The sequence below is a fragment of the Crinia signifera genome, chromosome 1, assembly GCF_055691185.1.
Source record: "Crinia signifera chromosome 1, ASM5569118v1, whole genome shotgun sequence".
Lineage (NCBI taxonomy): Eukaryota > Metazoa > Chordata > Amphibia > Anura > Myobatrachidae > Crinia > Crinia signifera.
The window spans coordinates 242,840,736-242,863,944 of NC_139217.1; the positions used below are offsets into that span (position 1 = coordinate 242,840,736).

Here is a 23,209-nt window from a genome sequence, read left to right on the forward strand (position 1 = left end):
ATTAGAACAAAATAAAAATGCTATAAAAACAAGAAAAACACACTGCAGAGGCAATAAGGGAGCTGGAGCCTTTCCAGTGGGCACCTGGGGAAAAGTCCACGAGCTGCATTTTCGCTTTACCTTCTTGACCTACATTTAGAAAGTAAAGCACTGCCTCCATACCATTTTTAAGGTGAACTGAAAGCAAGGAACCATCTGAAGAACTGCCTTTTCCTCGTGGTACTCCAGTGAGAAGTGACCATCTCAGTCACAACTAACTACTGTATAATAATAACTGTAGGTTAACCCACACTTTAGGATCTTCAGAATAAAGTCAAAGTACTGAGTAATTGGAAAGAGAAAGTATAGCTCACCACACTTAAGAGTATAATTTACTTTTGGTCAGGGCTGGCCTGCCTGTTAAGCGGTCTACACAGTTGAGTAAGGAGACATAGTAATCAGGGCCCAGAGTGTCTTCTCCATTGCTGTCATCGCCCTGATTACTTTGGAGCCTTACCATGCACTGCACCTGCTGCTCGTGGTAATGGGGAGTCAGGGACAGCCAGGCAGAGTTTGCAGTCTGGTAGCCAATCAGGAGCAGCAGTGGTGGATCCTGATTGGCACTATATTTGAGATAGCTGCGGACCTGCACTGAATAAAGCACGGCTGCCCACCGCTCTCTGCCCGGCTGTAACCATGCTGTATCAACTGTGGCTATGAACATGATCCCCCCCCCCATGGCACCGAGCATATAGGTAAGCAATGTGGCACAGTATGTAATGGGCATCACGCTGTGTGTCACAATGTGTAATGGGCATTACAGGGTGCGTAATCCTGGCACAGTATGTCTAAGGAGCTCTACTTGGTGCAGTTCAATAGTATCATTCAGTCCTAATTATCATACTGAAATACAGTAGATATTTCAGTTACTTAAGATATGTATGTCAGTATCTTATGTTTACAGCATCCGGGCAGTACAATTGTAACCATTTAATGTTTAAAGTGACTGTTTGTTTTCCTATTGTATTTTAGTGAGCACTACTAATGTGGTTCATCAGATTATTTCTCCTCTAACATGTGTTAGAGGAGACATTCATGACTTATCCCACTGTAGCTGCTTCTGTGTGCACAGCGAAGTTTATCAGCCCTTTCTTTGTATGTGTACCTGTCAACATGCCTGTATCCACACACACACACACACACACACACACACACACACACACACACGTGAGCAGTGAGACCTCCTACCCACTATTAAAAAGTTCAAAATAAGCCTTTTGGAGCCTCTCTGTTATTGACAAGATGAGCTCAAACATGAGGCACATCAACGTTGACCCTCACTATTTCACACAACAAAACACTTTAGACAAGTACAGAGTAAGTTTATCATGATCTGCTAATGGGTCATTCCATGTCAGTTCCCCAGGCATGACACTCACCGTGTTTTTATTCTCTAGGCCTCAGATTTTGAGATATGGGGGGACAAAATAAAAATATCTTCAAAAAGCCACTCCCGATGCTCCATTTTTATGTGAGGTTTAATAAGCCAATAATTACATGTCTTTTTGGGGGTGAAAAGTGGCAAAATATTGACAGGTATATTGGGGGTAACGTTCACAATATAGTCAGCCAGGGAGACAGTGTCACTCTGGGACTCCACAAATAGTTAAACAACATGAATTTTTTTCAATGTCTACGGCGTTTCGAGCATGGAGCTTGTCTTCAGGACATAACATGGCACCGTTTCCCTGGCTGACATACATACATATAATAAGGATTACTTGAAGGCTTATTTGACCTAATCCATAAGGTCACCTTAAAGGGCGCCATTTTACATCCCACATCCTATCCATCACCCATCCAACAGGGGAATTTGTAAGCCAGGCAGCCCAACTAAAATATCCAAAGTTCTGTGCTGTGAAACTAATATATATATATATATATATATATATATATATATATATATATATATATTTTAATTATTAATAATGACTGCGTCTCTGGGGACATGGAATACGAAAGAACTTGTCTTTAGTCTTTTGTCATCTTTCAGATCCAAGTCCCGAGTGCCGCAGTCATTGCGAACATATCCATTGTAGTGTTTATTCTACCACCCGCTATCTTTGAAAACCCATGCAGTTCCTGTTCCCTGCTTGGGGTGTCGCGGTCTGCTGTGGTGTTTCTAGCACAGGTCTAGTATCGACAGAAGATTTTAATAAAAGTGAAGTACATCACTAGTACATACAATAAAAGTCCTCAGTGGTGGACTTAAAACCACATGGTGTTTAAAACATCAATCCACACTGGCAAATTAGGAACATATAAGCTTTGAACCACGGGTCACTCATGGCTACCAATGGCAATCTCCCGCTTGTGGCGCTTCACAAGTGAACTCCAGTGGTTAGCACGGCGGCTCTTCTCAGCTTGCGTCTCCTGCTTCCAAAACAGCGTCAGTCAGGCCACAGGGGCGTGGCCTGACTGACGCTATTTTGGAAGCAGGAGACACGAGCCACCATGCTAACAGTTTGTCGTAGATTGCTTTGGCGTTGTCTCACGGGAAGGGAGACGAAATAGGGAGCTGCGGTTCCTCAATTTAGAACAAGTGGTTGCAAAAGGAGAGGGAGAGGGAGAGAGGGGGAGAGGGGGAGAGGGGGAGAGGGAGAGAGAGACACAGAGAGAGAGAGAGAGAGAGAGAGAGAGAGAGAGAGACAGAGAGAGAGACAGAGAGAGAGAGAGAGAGAGACAGAGAGAGAGACAGAGAGACAGAGAGAGAGACAGAGAGAGAGAGAGAGAGAGACACAGAGAGAGAGACAGAGAGAGAGAGAGACACAGAGAGAGAGAGAGAGAGACACAGAGAGAGAGAGAGAGAGACACAGAGAGAGAGAGACACAGAGAGAGAGACAGAGACAGAGAGAGACACAGAGAGAGAGAGAGACACAGAGAGAGAGAGAGAGAGACACAGAGAGAGAGAGAGACACAGAGAGAGAGAGACACAGAGAGAGAGACACAGAGAGAGAGAGAGAGAGAGAGAGAGAGAGAGAGAGAGAGAGAGAGAGAGAGAGAGAGAGAGAGAGAGAGACAATAGGCGCAAGGGTCAGTGAGTACAGCTTCCGCTGACACTGCAGGTGACACAGGAAGCATCATGTTGTCTGAGGTCAAAGCAAGTACCACACATCGGCGGAACACACAGCATGAGAAAGTGCCACTGGGTACAACTTCCAAGGATCCCGCAGGTGACACAGCAGGCAGCAGTGGGGCTGATATGGCATCCAAGGTCCCAGCAAGACTTTCATTCATACTGCACTTACTGTTAATGGTTGTTCAAAATATACCTGATACCTGTTTTGCTTATACAGCACGTAGTACACTGTAATAAACATGTTTTGCATACACTACTGTGTTTATTCATTCATTAATATTATGCTGTAGCATATATTTGACTATTTATTGCTTTAGAAATGTACTGAAGGTGCAAAATTAGTAAAAACTAGAAATCCTTCTGTAATCCGGCAAAAATCGATAATCCAGCATTGCATTGGAACCAATCATGCAAAAAAAAAAAAAAAAAAAAAAAAAAAAAAAAAAAAAAAAAAAAAAAAAAAAAATCGGTGGTGTACTTGTATATATAGATAGATAAATATAATCAATTTCCGAAACTCACAGGATGCAGAGAGATACATCCAAAAGGTGCAGGACGCCGATGTCCTGATATACTTGCGGGGTGAGGCAACACTTAAAAAAAAAAAAAAAAAAAATACTGAAAGCCAAAACTTGGTAGACAACATTTCAGCACCTTTGACGTGGTCACCTAAATTTACCACACCATATACTCCTTATACAAATCATGCAACACAATAGTAATCCCCTTATACAGTACTTGCCTCTTACACATTATGCCACATGGAATGAGCCAAAATTCACACTGATTATGCCAAAATTCATGTTATGGCACACAGATTAAAGGTAAAATTCTAATTTTGCCACATGGATTAAGCCAAAATACCCACTATACCGAATGGATTGAGCAAAAATTCACAATATGCTTCATAGATAGGGGCGTTGTGCGCCGAAGGCGCGCATTTAAAATTTGCACTATAATGCCCGTTACATGTTAAGCCACACACCATAATGTCCATTACATATTATGCCAAACACCATAATGCCTATTAAAAATTATGCTACATAAGTGCTGCTTACCTACATGCTCATTACCAGGGGTTCCATGCTCATTGCCAAGGGAGAATACATGCTCGAGGTAACTTGGGGACAGCTGCTTCCGGGCAGTAATAACAGCCGGGCAGAGAGCAGGGGGCTGCCCGTCTGTATTCAGAGCACTGCAGGTCCCGGTTATTTGAAATAATACCCCTTTCACAACATAAAATGCAGGGACTTCCCCGGGAATATGGTCCCATGATCATGCAGGAACATTCCCTTTTACACCAGCCTAGTCCCTACATTTTCTGGTGTGAGGGGGGGGAAGAGAAAACCACCCCCTCCCCAACCAGCTATATCTTTGGAACCAACTCATCCATTTACATTAGACCAGTGTCATATTGAAGAACTTTTGAGTGGGCTTTGAATGATTTTGGTCCCGTAAAACTGGGCCATTTGGTTCCAGAGAAATCTGTCCACAAACAACATAAACAGCCATGAAATGACATTATAGAAATGAAAAAAATTGGTTTACCCACAATATCTCTGGAACCAATTAACCCATATAGACCAGCCTGGTATCAGAATAAAGGCCAAGCGATTTGGGTTCGAATGAGATCAGCCTAAAGCTTCTGTGATGCCGGAGGGGGAACTGGCAGCCTTTGGAACGGCGTTGGGGTCGGGATTAGCGGGTCTCATGTTATCCTATAGGAAAACGTTCCAACTTTGCCCAGCGGTATCTCTGGTTCCTGGGGGAGGCTACCCATGCAGGGCCAGGCTAGTTGGAAAGCCCTCAGCTACAAAAAGGGCCTATTTGGAGAGTGGACCTGGAGCTGCAGCTCCATCAGGCCCTGACCTACAGAGCTGAGTGCCGGCATCTATTGCAAATATTATATTTTCTATAAAAAAATATTCAACTGCTGAGCATTAAATTAACAGTAACTTCCTGCAACCAGAAAGAGTTTCTAGAGGAGTAAGTCGGTGACAGTTCCAAAAGATAAAGCAAGATATTTTGGAGCAGATTTTGAATCCCAAACAAAAGAATACATACTAGTATCTATTGGTGATCAGGTGTCCAAATGTGCAAGGACTGAGATGCCAACTTTACATACACCCAAGAGATTTGATCTGTTTTTATACACCACCAGTTGCACCATTAAAAACTGAATGGAGGCAAAGCAGGGAGACCCCGAGCTGTAGAGGCACTCTCCCTGCTCTGCAAACCTGCATTGTTGCTGTATGAGAGGCAGCAGCTTGAACTCAGACTCTACCCTTCTGAAGGCATCCTTGATCAGGGTCTGAAAGTGGGTATAGCTAAACTCAAACTCAAAGAATGAGGGGGTGGAGCTAAACGAGACCAGGACTGCTGTCTATCAGAGAGAGGAGTTGAGTGGCTACAGATCCGACCAGCCAGACGTGGCTAGTTAAGTGGATGGAGAGTGTAAAGTATAAATTAAAATAAAAAATGGTGCTATTACTGTGAGCATTATGGGGGTGATTCAGGTTCACTCACAAAGCACACTTGGTTTGCTAATAGACAAATTCATGTGCACTGCTGGTGGCGCAGATATAACATGTGTAGAGAGAGTTACAGTAGATATTGCAAGTTATTTTGTTTCTGTGCAGGGTAAATACTAACAGCTTTATTTCTACATGGCAATATAGATATCAGCTTGAAGTACAAACCTACCCAAATCTAACTCTGCACCTTACGCCCCACCTGCAGTGCAAATGGCTTTGTCCATTAGCAAAACAAATGTGCTTTGAGAGTGAATCTGAATCAGGCCCTATGTGTATAAGAGTTGCTACTAGGCATTATGGGCCTTATTCTAGTTCATTCTCTGACAAAATCCTTCTAAGATGGACAAAACCATGTGCACTGCAGGGGGAAGATGTAAAATGTGCAGAGAGAATTAGATTTGGGCGAGTTATTTTGTTTCTGTGCAGGGTAAATACGGGCTGCTTTATTTTTACACTGCAATATAGATCTCACTTTGAAGTAAAACCCCACTCAAATCTAACTCTCTGCATAAGTAACATCTGCCCCACTTGCAGTGCACATGGTTTTGTCCATCTAAGAAGGATTTTGTCAGAAAGAGTGAACTAGAATAAGGCCCTATGTGTAAGGGGTACTACTGAGTAGTGTAACGTGAATAAGGGGCTCTACTATGTGGGGTAATATGAATCAAGGACATTAGGGTGTAATGTGAATAAGATTTGCAAGTGTTTGGCATCATTTGAAATAGTAATGTGTGGACACATCCCTTCTGTGCGAGACCACACATCTTTCTTTCCTGTCTCTTTGTAACATACAGTATGGGAGGAAGCTAATTTTTACTCAATAAAAAAAGTGATTCAGGAAACGGACATTCTACATAGAGAATTAAATCAAGCATAAAGGTTGAAAACCTTCAAAATCTTGTACTCTGGAACAATGTCAGGATTGTCAGAAGACAATACACATTTGGAACCTTATTTATTTTGGCACAAAAATGCCATGGTTATGGAACTTGCTGAGCAGAATGTCAAAAAAAAAAAAAAAAAAAAAAAAAAGATCCTACATTAGACAGATTTTTTTTTTCCAGGGCAGAGAGATTGCACATGTGAAGAGCTTTCTGATTTACATGCTATGGCTATTAAGGGACAGAACAGTGGTGCCGATGAGTAGTGTAGAAAAGCGGCTTTCGATTTCTATATACAACTGCCTTAACAGTCAGATCGATATAAATAGTCTCGACTCCCTCAGAGCGAAGTGGGAACCTAAGATGGGATTCTTGGATGGAGAGCAATTGTTGCAGATTTAAAAATTCGGTCAAATACAAAACCCATTGCTTGAAGTACCAACAAATCTCCTTTTATGTACTTCACAGAGCCTACCGCTCCCTGGTGTCAATGCATTGGGCGGGGCTTAGGCCTGACGACCTGTCCTAGATGTGCCTCGTCCAATGCCGATTTCCAGCATATATTATAGTCATGCCCACCGGTGCACGCCTTCTGGGAGGCGGTGTGGATAGATATAACAACTACTGAGCCCTCCCTTCCTCCCATTGACCCCCAAGTACTGTATGTTCACTCTGGATCTTGCAGAATCCTTTTCTCCCCCAATATACAAATATGTATTATGCTTAACTACCCTGGCTAAGGTCCTTATTGCAAGGAAGTGGTTTGATGCTTTCTCTCCGAATATATACCACTGGAGAGCCCTGGTAAATGAGGTATCAGGACATGAAAGATTTACCTACAAGTCCAGAGGCTCACTTGCCCCCTACCTAAACAAGTGGAGCAGGTGGACCTCCTCTAGATTTGCCTCAGCCATTGACATTCAACACACTCTAGCAAGCCGTTGACACTTGGGAAGACCTGTTACCGGTGGGTTACATGTTGTGAGAATTTACAATGTGCCCATACTTCCTTACTTCACGTGCATGCCCTGCACCTAGAATCAATGCGTACCTTTATTTTTTTAAGTAAGGGGGGGGGGGATTCTTTGTTTATCTGTCTTAAGGTTTAAAAGTAAAAAAAAAATAAAAGGAATATACTCAATTTAGGTATACGTATAGCATAATTCATACAATTGTACATCTGTTACATGTTCGTACTTATCAAATAACTGCGATTCAACCATGGTTGTTGTAAAACAAATGTACGTTTATTGATACCAACATGTACAAACCTTTTCAGATGTAACTTGTTTTACTGTATAATTATGCTAATTTCTTCTTGAAATTAATAAATACACAATTAAAAAAAAAAAAACACACGACCCAAAAGGAACTTGCTGGAGGAGGATTGTCAATTACAGAACTCCACATTAATTAGCTTCAACTGTGGATCGTTTAAACTAAATTGGCTAGTAATGAGTAGACCTGTGCACCAACTTGTACGTGTATGGGATATGGTCACTAGGTCTACAAGCATTAGGTCAACATGGGGTTAGGCCGACAGGGTCATTAGGTCGACATGGGGTTTTTCTTTTCTTTTTTTGAGCCGACAGGTGGTATTTAATTCACTTCCATTCACTATGGTATGGGTGGGAGAATAAAATTGTGCGCCGAGCGCAGCGAGCCATGAAAGGGGACATGGTGAACTTTTTTAGTGTCCACTGAAGGAGACGGACATACAAAAAGTGAAGAGAATCTAAAATATAGAGAAAACATGGAACAAGTTAACCAAAGTAACAGGAACATTTTTTTCCCCACAAGCAGTCTGATTGAAACAAGAAATCAAATGATTCTGAATCAGGACAGCAACACCACACAGGATAAGGGTCTCAGTATAGAGGCAGGGTGCCCAGTATACACGATGAACTACGAGAAAAGGATTTACCGGTAGATAATCAAAATCATATTTTCTGTAACATTCATAAGGTATACTGGGAATGTATGAGAACAGTGGGAAAGTCCCAAAGCTTTAAGAACGGGTGGGAAGTTGCCGAGACTCCTGTAAAACCGTAGAGCCAAACTGAAGGTCCTCAGTTGCCAAGTCCAATTTTCTGGTAGGAGCTGTACATTTGAGTTATGTTTTCAAGGTTCTCACAACATCCAGGGATTTAGGTAGAAAAACCCGGAGGAAGCAGAGGAATCACTGTAGGTTGGTTAATATGAAATATGAAGACAACCTTTGGCAAACACGTCGGGTACATATAGAGTTCTGCCCTATCAGCATGAAAGACAAGATAAGTACTCTTACAAAATAGAGTCCCCAATTCGAGCGGAGGCCAAAGCCAACAGGGTGACAGCTTTCCATGTCCGATACTTTATCTCAGCGGACTTCAAAGGTTCAAATCATGAAGATTTCAAAAATACAACACCAGAGTAAGGTTCCAAGGCTCAACAGGTGGTGTAAAAGGGGGATGCCTGTGGAGAACTCCATTCAGAAAGGTTTGGACTTCTGGAAGTGCCAATTGTTTTTGGAAGAAAAAGCGATAAGGCAGAAATCTGAACCTTTATCGAGCCTAACCGAAGACCCAGGTCCACACCTGTTTGTAAAAAATAAATGTAGGAGTATGCCCAGTTTGAATTCCATAGGTCGGTACCGCCTACATTCACATCAAGAAACATACTGTTTCCAAATCCTGTGATAATTCTTAGAGGCAACACCTTTTCTAGCATGGAGCATAGTAGGTATAACCATACTGGGAAGGAATACCCTTTCTGGCTACAATTTCCCTCTCAACCTTCATGCCGTTAAATGAAAGGGGCGTGAGTCCTGATAAACAAACGGGCCTTGTTGTAGGAGGTCATTTTGCATTGGAAGAGGCCAGAGATCTTTTGTCAGTAAACCTAGGAGGTCCACATACCATCGCCAACCCAGAGCAAATAAAAGTAGTTGAACCCACCCCCCTTTATTCTCTTCAGAATTCTCTGGATCAATGGATTTAGAGAAAAAAAAAAGTATACCAATCTGTAAGGCCACGGGCTTGTCGGGGCATCCACAGCTACTGTTTGTGGGTCTCTCATCTGGGAGCAGTAATGCAGAAGTTTCTTGTTGAGATGGGAGGCCATAAGATCTATAAGTGGACATCCCCACCAATGAATTATGTCCTGGAAGACCATGTCTGCTTAGGTCAGGTCCGCTTCCCAACCGTCTACACCCGGGGTGAAAATTGCCAAAATTGCCCTTGCGTGTCTTTCGGCCCAGAGAAGGATTTTTGAAACTTCCCCTGTGGCTGCCCTGCTTCTTGTCCCTGTTGACACCACCATAGCTTTGTCTACCTGGGCCGAATTGCTCGATTCTCGAGCAGGGCATACGCCTGGAGGAAAGCAATGTAAATCGGCCTTAGCTCCAATATGTTAATGGAAAGAGATGTCTCTAGACTCAACTACCTTCCCTGGAAATGGGCCCCTTTGGTCACTGCACCCCAGCCTCTAAGGCTGGCATCCATTGTCAACGAGTCCATGACTAAATCCTGAAGTAACGCCCTTCCATCAGATTCGGTAAATGAAGCCTCCACAGCAAAGAGATCCTTGTTTGATGTGATAGGCAAATTATCTTTTGCATATGAAGGTGTAAGCTCGACCATTTGCTTAGAAGGTCTAGCAGGAACGTTCTTGCATGAAACTTTCCATATTGAATTGCCTCGTACGTGGCCACCATTTTTCCCAATACGCATATGCAGGAATGAACTGAGATTTTGGTTGGTTTTAAAAACAAACGGACCATCGCTTGAATCATCTTTGCCTTGTCTTCCGGTAGGTCCACTTTCTGGAACACCGTATCCAAGAGCATGCCCAAAAAAATGCCTCTGTGAGCGTTTAGATTCAGTAACTAACAGTGGCGGTTGAGACACAGTCGACATGGACACTCTTTGAAGTCACCCGCAGCCCCTCGCATCGCTCGTGATGCTGCTCTTGGCACACAATTTGATTCTCCCACCACACCCTAGTGGATGGTAGGGCATGAAATACAGGTCGGCTCAAAAAAACAGTGAAAAAACCCATGTCGACCTCGCGACCTGACCCATGTCGACCTTGTCCCCTGTCGATCTAGAACCCAGTTGACCTTCCTGCATGTCGACCTAATGACTGTTGACCTAAGTGTGGCTGATAATACGACCGTATCCCGCCATGCCGGCTCCTGCATGTTGCTACTGTGAGATGACTGAATACACAGGCCACACAAAAATGTGCCCTCAGTAGAGGGAGAAAACTTTGTGTGATAAAACTGGTAAGTAGTCTTTTTTCCTGTCAACTATACAATCAGAAATATACAGTGTACAAAGAAACTCAGTCGCCCCCCCCCCCCCCCCCCCCCCAATCGACTGGCAAGAGAGGGAGAAACCAACACAGCAACTACAGTATATGAAAATGGCACACAGGTGACACAGAGCCTTTTTATAACCCCTGTTACCGCAATCTTGCTTTGTAGGAGGACTGGTATAGCCGCAGAGCTTCTGTAATGGCGCTTGCTGTCTGTGCTGTTCCAGCTCTCGGTAGGCTCCACCCCTATGATGGCGCAGGCTCTTCCTCACACTGGGCGCGCCAGTGATGTATTGTCGCCGCAAGCGGCACCTTGGCACGTTATGGTGTCTGCGTGCTGTGGGTGAACTCGATTAACCTGCAGCGGCCGCGAAGCAGTACCCTCATATGCTAATGCCTATCAGCCAGGGAACGGACCATTAACCCTTGAGGAGGTTACTCAGTTTTCCCTCCTTACTCCAGCGGTGCAGGCAGAGAGATGCCAGTCATGTCTGCCTGAAAATAATCAGGTAAAAACAATTTTTTTCCCCAAGTATGCATCCGGCCCTTAGGCACATTTTTCTAAACTGCCTGTGAGAGGGGACATAGAGGGGAGGAGCCACAGGGAATTTATGTTTTAGTGCACCAGCTACTCTGGACCCCATCTATACCCCACTGTTCTCATACCTTCCCAGTATACCCTATGGATGTTAGAGAAAAGTGAAAAACACCATGTTGACCTTCCCCATGTCAACCTAATGACCCTGTCAACTTTGTCATGTTGACATTCATGCATGTCGACCTAGTTGCTGTCTAGCCAATGATCCATACCCACGTGTATACAACATGCACTGTTAAGGGAAGGGATGGAAATTCTAACATGACATATCAAATATGGAATCCCTGTAAAAACTTTTTTCCACATTTGTGTCTAATGCTGGGTATACACGTAGAGATGAATACCTGTCAAGCGCGCATTCTATCTGGCAGCCTCAGACATTACAATCCATAGCCTCGGATATTGTGCCTATACATTGCAAAATCTCTCACAGAGTATTGGCCATAATATTAGTGCTCTGCCCACAAGGTGGAAACATTTCTCTGCTCCTTCCCATATGCAAAAATAAGGAAAATATCTGGTCAGCCATCAGCGGTAGAGCATACACGGTGCTATTCGGCAGACTTTCAGATTACAAAATATTGCATTGGACAGACATGCTGGACAATCTGGCATGCCCAATCGATAGATATTTTCTATTAGAGCTACTTTAGATGTCCATTAGATTTGGCCTATTCAACTTCCTTTCGATACAGTCTTCCCTGCACAATTTCTTCTATTCGATATACACAAAAAACGGGAGCGCGCATCAGCTGCTGATCGAAAGGGTCTAAAAACCGTTCAATGCCATTTTGCTTCTAGATGCTACATTGAATACATACGTACACCTTCTACTGTGATGTATACCTGATATTGCAGTTCCAAACAAAAATATGGTACTTGTTTAGTTTCACGGCGGCAGCACATGCCGCTCTAGCTATGAATCTTGGCAGCTTGCCAAACTGCCTTACTTCTCTAAGCTACGTTATCAGCGTAGCGCCTGTTTGAATCATGGCAGCTCGCCAGCTGCCTTACTTCTGTAATCTACAGCGTCCTACGCTGACTCCGCAGCAGCCCAGTGCCGCTACTCCTAAGCTCCTGTCAAGCCTAGAGAGCGCCTCACACAGCGCTGGTGCCCGCATGATATCCTCTTCTGTGGAGAGGGGATCATGTGGGCGCCGGCGGAGAGGCGCTCCATCTGTGTGATACGTAGGAGCGTCTCAGACGCTCCAGCAATGAGACACTTCTGCGTATGAGTAATGCGTGCGTCTACTGTCCAAAGATGGGGTGCGGCCGCAGTTGCATATCATGCGCAATGAAGGAGGCATTTGCCAGTGTTCCATGTTACATGCTGGCAAATGCCTCCATTTGATACCCCCACTATCCACACCATCCCGAAGCGTGGCAAGAGCAGCAAGCCCCGCGAGGGGGCGCGGTATGCATCCTCCAGACCTTTACGTACCCCACTATCCACGTTGGCGTGGAGATGATTCTATATAGTGTGGCGAGCGCAGCTGGCCACTGAGCCCGAAGTGTGGCGAGCGCAGTAAGCCCCGCGAGGCGATGCGCAATACATGTAAAGTTATCTGTGTCCCCTCGCTGCGCTCGCCACACTATACAGTATATAAAAAAAAATAAAAAAAAATCGACTCCACGCCGACGTAGATAATGGGGGTATGGAAAGGTCGGGAGGACGCGTACCGCGTCCCCTCGCCACGCTTCGGGATGGCGTGGATGGTGGGGTTGTTTTAGGAACACATTAACACCTGCCATATCATACACCTGAGACAGTAATGACGACATGTGTTAACTGTTTCTTAGTGAATAATAAAGAATATGAATGAGGAAAAAGAATTATTAAATGACAATACAATTAATTTAAAAAAGAATAAAAGACAAAAAATCTAGAAAAAAAGTCATTATTCATGAACTGCAGTGCCATCATCAGCACTTGAAGAGGAAGCAGCTGCTGAAGTGGACGCTGTCGACTCTGGCTCTCCAGCGTCGACTTTGTCGGCCTGGGGGAGCATGGTCAGCGCGTGCAGTATGCGCTTGAAGGGATCCTCCACGCCAAGCGTCTTCCTCCATATGAACTCCTGTAGATAGGAGTCCAGCTTATGGCATGTGGTCCCCCTTTGGTGCTTATTGCGCCACTTACAGGATGGCCACAGCCTCTCAATGTTTTGCGTGTGCACCCTGCTCTCCGGATCCACGAAGTGGAAGCGGTGGTTCACCCTATCATGATGATAGCCAGCCTGCTCCAGCTGCTCGGTCTGGTACGCTCTCCAGCAGTCGCTGTAGATAGTGGTCCCCTGGAGCACGTGCCTCTCGATGGCAGCCATAAAGCATGCTGGCATCCCGCCTCTTGACCGCCATCAGGAAACACTCTACGGTCTGTCTGGAGATGCCCCCGAAGATCCACTGCTGGGGCAGCAGGTGTCCGACATTGGCCTTCAGTCTAAAAAAAAATTATTTCAATCGACCTTCACTATGGTGCCTGGGCCGCCAATCTTCCGCTGAGGCTGCGACAGGAGGTCGACCGCGCAGGCCTCCCGGAGCAAATTATTATACTGCACAGTGTTGGCTTGGGACACGGAGAGATGGCGTTGGCAGAACCGTACGCTGGTCAGCTCCTCTGCCAAGCAGAATACGAAACGCATGAGGGTGACGAAGGTCAGGTGGCACCCTCTGAACCACTGTGCTGTCCTCAAACTGACCTTTTTTTCACAGGCCCTGATATGGCAGCGCCACATCCGCTCCCTAACAGAGAGCCTCATCGGGTGCCCATTGGGGCAGGTCTGTGTCTCAGGCAGGAAATGTTGCCCCTGAAGCAATCACACTGCCTCCTCCTCAGCCTGAGGCAAAGTAAAGATAGTCAGCCTCTCTGCAGCCATGTCTCCATCTGCCTCTCAGACAATACAACAGTTGACTGACTACGCTAACTGCGTACCGCTCAATCTACAAGCTGACTGACTTAGTCACGAGACCTAGACGCTGTTTCTCCGTTTCACATATCAAATTGAGCTTTTTTGGTGAAGGCTTTTTTGGTGTTACCCTGGGCTGATTTTTTGCAATAAGCGCTGAGGGATCAGTATTTTTCTATCACTGCTGTTTCTGACAGGGAGGCTAATTCTGACTAGAACTAGACGCTTTTCAGTAAATACGATGACCGTACTTCCTACACTGACTACACTACTTCTGACTGACTATGCGGGATGCTGATAACATAGATTACAGATGTAAAGCAGCTGGCAAGCTGCCCGGATTTAAACAGGTGCTGCACTGAGAACGTAGCTTAAGCCCCCCATACACGGTCCGTTCATCGGATCCGTTCTGTACTTAAACAGCACACATCGTATCGGATCGCATCCCTTGTGCATGCACTGCGATCCGATGTTTACCTAGTACAAAAAGTATGTGCAGCACATACTTTTTGTACCGTACTATGTGATGCGCGGGAGCGCACATCGCATAGTACAGAACGGAGCCGGTCCACAACGGACCGTGTATGGGCTCCTTTAGAGAAGTAAGGCAGTTTGGCAAGCTGCCAAGATTCATAGCTAGAGTGGCACACGCTGCCGCCGTGAAACTAAACAAGTACCAAAAATATTTATATTTTGCATTTACTATGTTAACACTCTGACAAATACAAAGTATACAGCCCAATAGTTAACTATGGCTAAACAAATACTAAAGCAGATACCAACAGAAAATTCTGTAACATACTGCAGGAATATATTAGAAAACATATACTTCATTACTTTTATTGTATGAACAATCCCTTTCCTTAGGTTGTATAGAATACAGATCTGATTACGCATATATTACCTCCAAATGTGCTCACTGCCTTTTCTACTGCCTCTCCGATCTGTTTCTCATCTCTCACATCAACAATGCAGGGCAAGGCCTTTCCACCTGCAGCTTCAACTAAGAGAAAGACAAATACAGAAATATTCTGTTCATTCAGTGTTACTTAATAACAAAACATGTTAATCTAGTAGACCAAATGTGAAGAGCAGAACAAAATGATGTCGCAATGCATTCTTACATTTAGGACAGTGTTTTTCAACCACTGTGCCATGGCACACTAGTGTGCCTTGAGCTGTGCCTCCAGATCTAGAGATGCCCAAACTAGTTTACAGCCACCACCAGTTCAAGTGTTATTTACTGGTCTCTTCATTTCATTTAAAGAGCCAATGTATTTTATTTGTGTTACCAGTGGGGAACAGTGTGATTATATGGGGGGCAATATTTTTTTTTTTTTCTGTGGGGGCCAATGTGTTTTGCCATGTGGGGATCTCATGGTGTGCCTTGGCAATTTTAAAATCTTATTTAGTGTGCCACAAGGTAAAAAGGTTGAAAATCAATGCCGATCTAAAACGTTTTGTGATAGACAAAGATAACTGCAGATGTATGAAGCAACAAGCAATGCATTCTCTCCAGTCTCCCAGTCCACTGTCTGCAAGTCATATACAGTACTCATTTCTTTCCTTATTTTGAGTACCTCTCCTATTCCTGCTTCCACCTCCACAACGTCCCCAGAAACTGATTTCTGTAAATTCTTTCCATTTGGACTTCCTAAGTTCCAACTCCTGCCTCTTCAATCTGTTCTATAATGTACCAGAGTTATATCCTGCTCTCTCTCAGCTGTCCATCTCTATCATTTGGTGAACTGGACTATTCTCGTACAGATTCAAAGTTTCCATTCATCACCATGAACTACAGAGCCCTTAAGCCACACTCCTTTCCAAAAATGTAATTGTACATACATTCCCTTCTTTATCACCCTCCACTCTGCCAATGATTGTCATCTTATTACCAGGAGGCAAATTACCTCTGCACAATCCTGATTCCAGGATTTTCCACATGCTGCTTCTGAACCGTGGATGACACTCCTAAATACCTTTAAAAACTCAAGTCTTCATTTAAGATCATCAGTTGTCCAAACTCATTTGTCTTGCTATCAGCTCTGAGCCCTACAGCTTAAATTTAAGTAGTGAGGACTTGATCAATGTACTACTAGGGGTTGGTGGCCAAAGATGGAGAGGAGTATATGGATGAAGATCGTTGCTGAGTGTATGGAGAGCTGTAGGTGAAATTTGAAGAGGAATTTGACAACAAGAGGGAAGAGGGCCCTGCTCTGAGGAGCTTACAATCTAGAAGGAAGTGAAGACATACAGATGACACGAGGTGCAAGCAAGTGGGAGGTGGCTGGAAATCAGGCAGAGATGGTTAAGGCATGATGCAGGGGGTCGGAGGACCAGCCTCAGGACTAGGTTATGCTTTGATGAATGGGTGAGTTTTCTCAGACAGCGGAGTTGGGGAACGGGGTAGGTGATGGTGTGAACAAGAGATATTAGTAGGGGGTGTAACTCTGTGTGGGGGAAAGATAATAAATTATCTTTCCCCCACACAGAGTTACACCCATTACATACAGTTCATTTTTGTCCATATTGAGCTTTAGAGAGAGTGTTCAGATATCCAGGAGGAGATGGCGGAGAGGCAGTTAGAAACCTGAGAGAGAACAGTGGGGGACAGATCAGGAAAGGAGAGGTAGATTTGTGTGTCGTGTCATCAGCGTAGAGGTCAAAGGAGTTAATAAGTGCACCCAGGGAAGAGGTGTACAGGGAAAACAGAAGAGGGCCAAGGACAGAACCCTGAGGGACACCAAAAGGAAGGCTAATGTTACAAACTGGGTTTGAAAAATGACAGGTAGGAGTTGATTGTGTATCACTCTCTTAACACTAAGGGACAGATGTATAAAGCTTCAAAAAGTGATAAACTATTCTTCTCTGCACCTTTCCTCTAGCATGAAAGTCCTCACGAACATAGCACTTCATCTGTGTTTTCTTTCAAAACACTGCACCCTGCCAACCACTTCCCATTACTGGCCTCCTTCACCCCGGTGCTAATTATCATGGATGGTCACAGTTTTGTAAGCAGGTGCATCTGCACTTCTATGTTCTATTTATACATGGACATTATATATTGTTGATTGACCACTACAACATGTTTGCATCCCATGTACAGGTCTATAGACCATTTGTAGTACCTCAAAGATAATCTAATAGAGTCTTTTTTTTTTTTTTTTATGGATAAATATAATAGCCAGGTTTTGGAACATACTTTCCTCAGCTGCTGTATATATTGTTCCTGGAAGCTTAGGGTGAGGTTCTGCAGTCTTTGCTGCTATAACCACATTGGCACCATCCCTTGCGGCTTTCAAAGCAATGGCTTTTCCAATACCACGACTGGCACCAGTGATAAACAGCGTACACCCTGCAAGTCGCCTACAATGAAAAGACAAAGAAATATCAGTTACTTATATTGGAATAAAAAAAAAAAAAAAAAAAAAAAAACACCATACAGGGGTTAGACAAAAATATGGAAAAACACTTTATAAATTAGTTTTTATTCTTAATAAGGTGCATGGCCACTGCTGGCATGCAAAAAAAATCCTGAATTCTCCATGGAAAGAACAAAAATTAGTACTGGATGTTCGACATTGGAAGCTTAAACCATTCATGCAAAACGTATTCAAGTTCCTGGAGTGATTATAGAGGTGGATAACGTGACCGTACCCCATTCTCCAAAACATCGTTAGATTCAAGGTAGGAAGTCATTTCATTTCAAATATCAGAAAAGCCTCCACAGGATGGTAATATACATAAAAATATGCTACTATATGAAAATCTTTTTAAGTAACATGCTTAACGCTTGTAGTGTTCATTCTAGCACCCACCATCTTTGAAAACCCATGCAGTTCCTCTTCCCCGCATGGGGTGTCGCTGTCTGGTGTTCTGCTTCTAGCAGTGTGGTATGTACATCAGCACTGATATGCAAACGAGAGCTGTACTAGAAACATAGTAGACAGCGACACCCCAGGCAGGGAAGAGGAACTGCATGGGTTTTCAAAGATGGCGGGTGCTAGAATGAACACTAGCTTGTATATCAGGGGTTCCCAATCTTTTTCTAATCACGGCACCCTAGAGTATTAGAATTTTCCACGGCACCCCTGTGCCCCAAAAAATACATATCAAATTAAGTAGATTGTGTTTGTATGTGCTTCTTAGGTTCAGTTATGTGGTAAAGGGCAGGATTTGGTTCTGATTATACACATTTTATGATTGGTGGCAGCCACCAGCACTGGTTTTGTCCAGTAATAATTGATCATAGATAATTTGAACTGATCCTGGACGACCAAACCGAGGCACCCCTGCAAGTGTCCCAAGGGATCCCAGGGAGCCTAGGCGCACAGTTTGGGAACCACTGTTGTATATTAATAAATGGCTACTCTTAACCCTTTGAGTAGCAGGTTAATTTGACAAAATTGGTGTGAAAATTGTCAAGCATGATTTTTATTCGTCATAAAAGGACCTGTAATGTTTACCTTATATAGTAATGTGAGCAACACTGGCATTTTTTGTAGATATTTGCACATCTCTCAAAGAGATGTTGACACTCAAAATGGTTAAATATATCACTCCAAGGTTAATACATTTGAAAAACAGAGCAGACTATTCAAAATCTGGTATTTATTTATGGATGAACAGCATTTCTTATAGAAAAAAAAAAAAGTAAAAAAGAAAAAAAGGAGGTCAAAGTGTTCATTTTCAAAAACATACAGCAAACAGACCTTTTTTGTATTTATTTAACCTGGACAAGACTTTAAAAAAAAAATTGCTGATATTTTGTTTCATTGCATATATTAGTGATTAGTGATTGTGCCTCTACGGGGGAATCAGAATAATCCCCATTGTCTTGCTGTGAACTGAACTGTAATTTCTAACGAATGTTTGTGTAAAAGACAGAAGAAGTCAGCATGTTAACTTCCAACTTGAGCTTGTTATGGAGATCAACAAAGGCCACGGAAGAGCCATAATCTTCTACGGCTGCAAAACCAGGAGAGTTTAGACTGACTAAAAGCTGCTTTTGGGGCGGAAGCACCATCCGGAACCACTGTTTAAGTTTTGCATAATTTAGGCACAGGAGATGGTCTTGGAAGACATGTGTTTGCCATCACCGAATACAATGTTATGGCTTTGGAGTTGGACCCCAGGGGGACTATATCCCAATTGGAGGATAAAGGCATCTCAATGGGAACAATTCACTTAATACGTCACAAAAATCTTGACCTGAGCAAAGTTTCTGCACACTGCGTCAGTTGACTTGAGAGCAGAAGGAAGCTTGGGTGACTTGGTGCAGCAGCATGTTGGAGAGATATAACAAACAACATATAAAAACTGTGCTGGGGACAGCTTTAGTATAACCTGAATGTATTATCCATATAAAAAAAAAAAAAAAAAATCACTGGCCAGTGTACATTTAAAAAAAAAAAAAAAAAATTGTACATATACATAAATAAACATAAAAAAAGCAATAGTTAATTGGTTAGCAACTTAAACATTGGTAAAGTGCCTTGTGATAGGCGTTAATAGTCCGATCCTTTTGTGTAATTTTTTTTTTTTAGCAAAAGGTATTCATGTTAGTTGCAATTGGTATGTTAGTAAATGAGAAAATACTTTTAAGGAAAAAAATTAAATAAAAAAAAACGATCTGAGGAAGCCGCTGATACTGGAAAGGAGGCGGGGAAACACATCATCACTTAAATATCGTTCAATAAATCACACTACACAGGGGATGCCAACTAAACAGGATCTAGAGCGGTACCCTATTTTTGTCTGGCTAGACAGGTCAAGACTGGTAATGCTATAATAGTTTTTATTCTATTTTTTTTTTTTTCCTTAAAAGTATTTTGGCACCAGTATATTGCAGTGACGTGCGGTGGTGGCTGTGAACAGAGAGGCACTGTCACAGCCACCACCGCACCCCCATCCCTGGCCCGACCGATGGTGACATCCAACCCCCCCCCCCAGCTAGCGGCAATGGATGCCCCCATGCCGCAACACCATCTGAACCTCCGCACAACCCCCCCCCCCCCAACAGCCAGTCAGTACGGACAGCAGTGACTGGCACCCAGAGCGCCTGGCAGGAGGCAGAAGAGAGACCCCAGAGAGGAGAGGGCAAGAGACCGCATGGAGCACGTGCCGGTGCCCAGACAACAGCAGGAGCTGTCGACCCGGCTCCGTCCATCCCCCTTCCCCCACAACGACGGCAATACAAGTCGGGGGACGAGCTGTGCAGTGGTGCACTGTACGGCTCGTATGTTTATATAAGCAGCACCTATAACAGAGCCTCTGCGATAGTAAGGGACGTGCTTTCTGCCTATATGAAAGCACGCCCCTGTCAGTGAGGAGTCGCCGCTGTCCCCAATCACATCTGCCGCAGTGACAGGGGCGTGCTTTCATATAGGCAGAAAGCACGTCCCTGTGGCACTGCTATAGGTGCCGTGTATACACCTTTTTTAAATGGGCTTTTTCAGCCTGGTGCTCGGCCCCTCCCACTGCTTCTAATACTATACTATACTATAGGCAGTGGGAGGCACCACACTTGGTGCCTCCTAAACTAATAAAAATGGAGTAAAAATTATAATAATAATGCAAAGCATATATTATGACACATAATATGTGTCATAAGTATTTTCTTTGTATTATTGTATTACATTAATCATTAATGACAGGGGAGGCACTGACTCCCCTGCCTGCACGACCCTGGTATAGTGTTATTGTCTTTAGCATGTTGGACAGGTTTGATGGTGGTTGCTCAAACGGTCAGTGAGATCCCTGTCTGAATCCCAGATCTACAATTTTGACCCCAAGATCACAATAAACGCAGCCCATTGGACTCCAGTTGGAGGTACAGCTACAGAGGTTCCAAAGTGAGCGCAGCATGGCCAAGCAGATGGTGGCTGTTTTTATGCCAAGACTGGTCATATAGCTACTGTATCAGCAAACTAACACTGGCAACTGCTACGCCAATCAATGCCTGCTGTAAATGCTGGAAGCCATTTCCACACACAGCCAAGAACTCGCATTTATGGTGCTTCTGCATCAGGACAATGGGGCAGATGTATTAAGCCTTAACAAAAGATAAATGCAAGGGTGATAAAGAGAGATAAACGTCCAGCTCCTTACTGACTTTTTTCAAACACAGCCTGTAATATGACAGTTAGCAGGTGATTGGCTGGATGTTTATATCTCTTTAATATCCTTGCATTTATCTCTTGTTAAGGCTTAATACATCTGCCCCAATGTACCTAATGAAAGTGGTGGATTGTCTGGCCCATGAATACATCCAGGAGCTAAAGCACCTGCCATACAGTCCAGATCTGGCCCACTGCAACTTCATGTTCCCACAATCAAGTGCAATGAGTGACTGGAAGCTGCATTGGAAACCTTTATCCAGCATGTAAAAGGCATACATGCTTCCGATTGGTCCACCTGATTTAACAGGTGGTGTGAGCGCAAGCAACTTTTCATAGACTCCTGGTGCAAATATTTTGAAAAAAAAAATGTGATGTTGAAACATGTTGGAATGGTGAAGTTTGGGAAACGTTATACATTTCTCAGACACAGCATACAGTACCTCTTTATTTTGGACAACTCAACCTTCAATTTAAACAGGTATTCGGTACTTCTTCATCTTTGCGGTCACAGCTTACGCCAGTTACTTTAGCCGCTTTCAGAATAGCGCCATTGTTTGCTCACCATGCTTCGGACTTGGTGTCTCGCTTTGCTCGCCACAACTTTACTAAAGGTAATTGATGGTGGCGTAGACACAGGAGGGTGGCATGGACCCAGGGTGGTGCGGCTTACGCAGGGTTCTGTAGCGTAAGCTGTGACCGCAAAGATGAGGAAGTACCCAGTGACCCATAAAAAATTTAAATAACACATACAAAATTATAATAGTTAAATGGCAAATTGGGTTGGAGCGTCACTCTCTTCTCTGCTATTTATCCACCCACTCCTGCGTTTGCTTACCCTGTGTTTGGCAGCATTATGTATGTAAGAGGGCACAAAATCCTTCCAAAGTCTGCTACAGGTGAAGGAGCTTTCTACCGAACACGGAGTTGTGGGAGACTAGAAAAGTAACATAAGATATATTAGACATGTTCACACAGATAACTGATGACCTTTGCTCCACATTTCACAAGTGCACGTGGAAAGTCACAGCTTAAAGGTCAAAAAACAATTTGCACAAGTGTACGCAATGTCATGGAAACCTCCGTGGCGAAGGTACCGGTCAATTTGACAGGAACAGTAGAGCAGCTCTGCAGCGCAGCCCAACTCACCTTATGCTGGGTCAGGGAGCGATGATGCCCGGTCACCTAGTTCCTGACAGCAGTATGCAGGTCACAACTAACCTTGCTAGCATGCTCATAAAGCGTTTTTCTACGTCTCAGCCAGTCGCTGAGAACCTCTGTCGACTTCCCTCCATTTGATTGGCCAAAGGCTGTAATCTGAAAAAGAGGCTTGGAACGCTGGAGCCAGCTGCTTTGGAAAGCTGGTAGGCGTGGCCTTTTCTACTCTGCGAGTTGTAGTAGTAGTAGTAGTATTTTTTTCTCCATGTTTGAATGAATAGTAGCACCGTCACGTTCAGTGTCAATAAATATAATACTTTATTAGATGACTATACAATTTATTTTATAGTTACTGCTTGATAAAAAAAAATACTGATAGCATAAACTTTAATATAATAATTAAGTGGCAAACATAAAAGGCTACTTATGATTGAATGGTCAGAGTATTTAGGAAAGAAGGGGCACACAGGTATGTTTCATTGGTTATGTGATCTAAACTACATTCAGTACAGAGGAACTAGCAGCAACCAATGGGTTCTGGTGTTAACTGCATGTGATCATTTGCTGTGTTCTTTAGATGCTATCAGTGTGGAAACATTTAAT

At 43.7% G+C, this 23,209-nt stretch overlaps 1 protein-coding gene across 1 annotated transcript in view; it reads right to left on the reverse strand.

Moving 5' to 3' along the window:
- The window catches only part of HSDL2 (hydroxysteroid dehydrogenase like 2), a 63,592-nt gene extending 40,842 nt beyond the window's left edge, over window positions 1-22,750 (reverse strand). The window contains exons 1-4 of the mRNA XM_083179470.1: window positions 22,598-22,750; window positions 22,287-22,385; window positions 17,533-17,696; window positions 15,235-15,333 (exon numbers count right to left, since the gene is read on the reverse strand). Coding sequence (XP_083035596.1) covers window positions 15,235-15,333; window positions 17,533-17,696; window positions 22,287-22,303 — 280 coding nt within the window. The 5' untranslated portion in view covers window positions 22,304-22,385; window positions 22,598-22,750. The remainder of the gene's footprint in view (window positions 1-15,234; window positions 15,334-17,532; window positions 17,697-22,286; window positions 22,386-22,597) is intronic.
- Window positions 22,751-23,209: the final 459 nt, after the last annotated feature.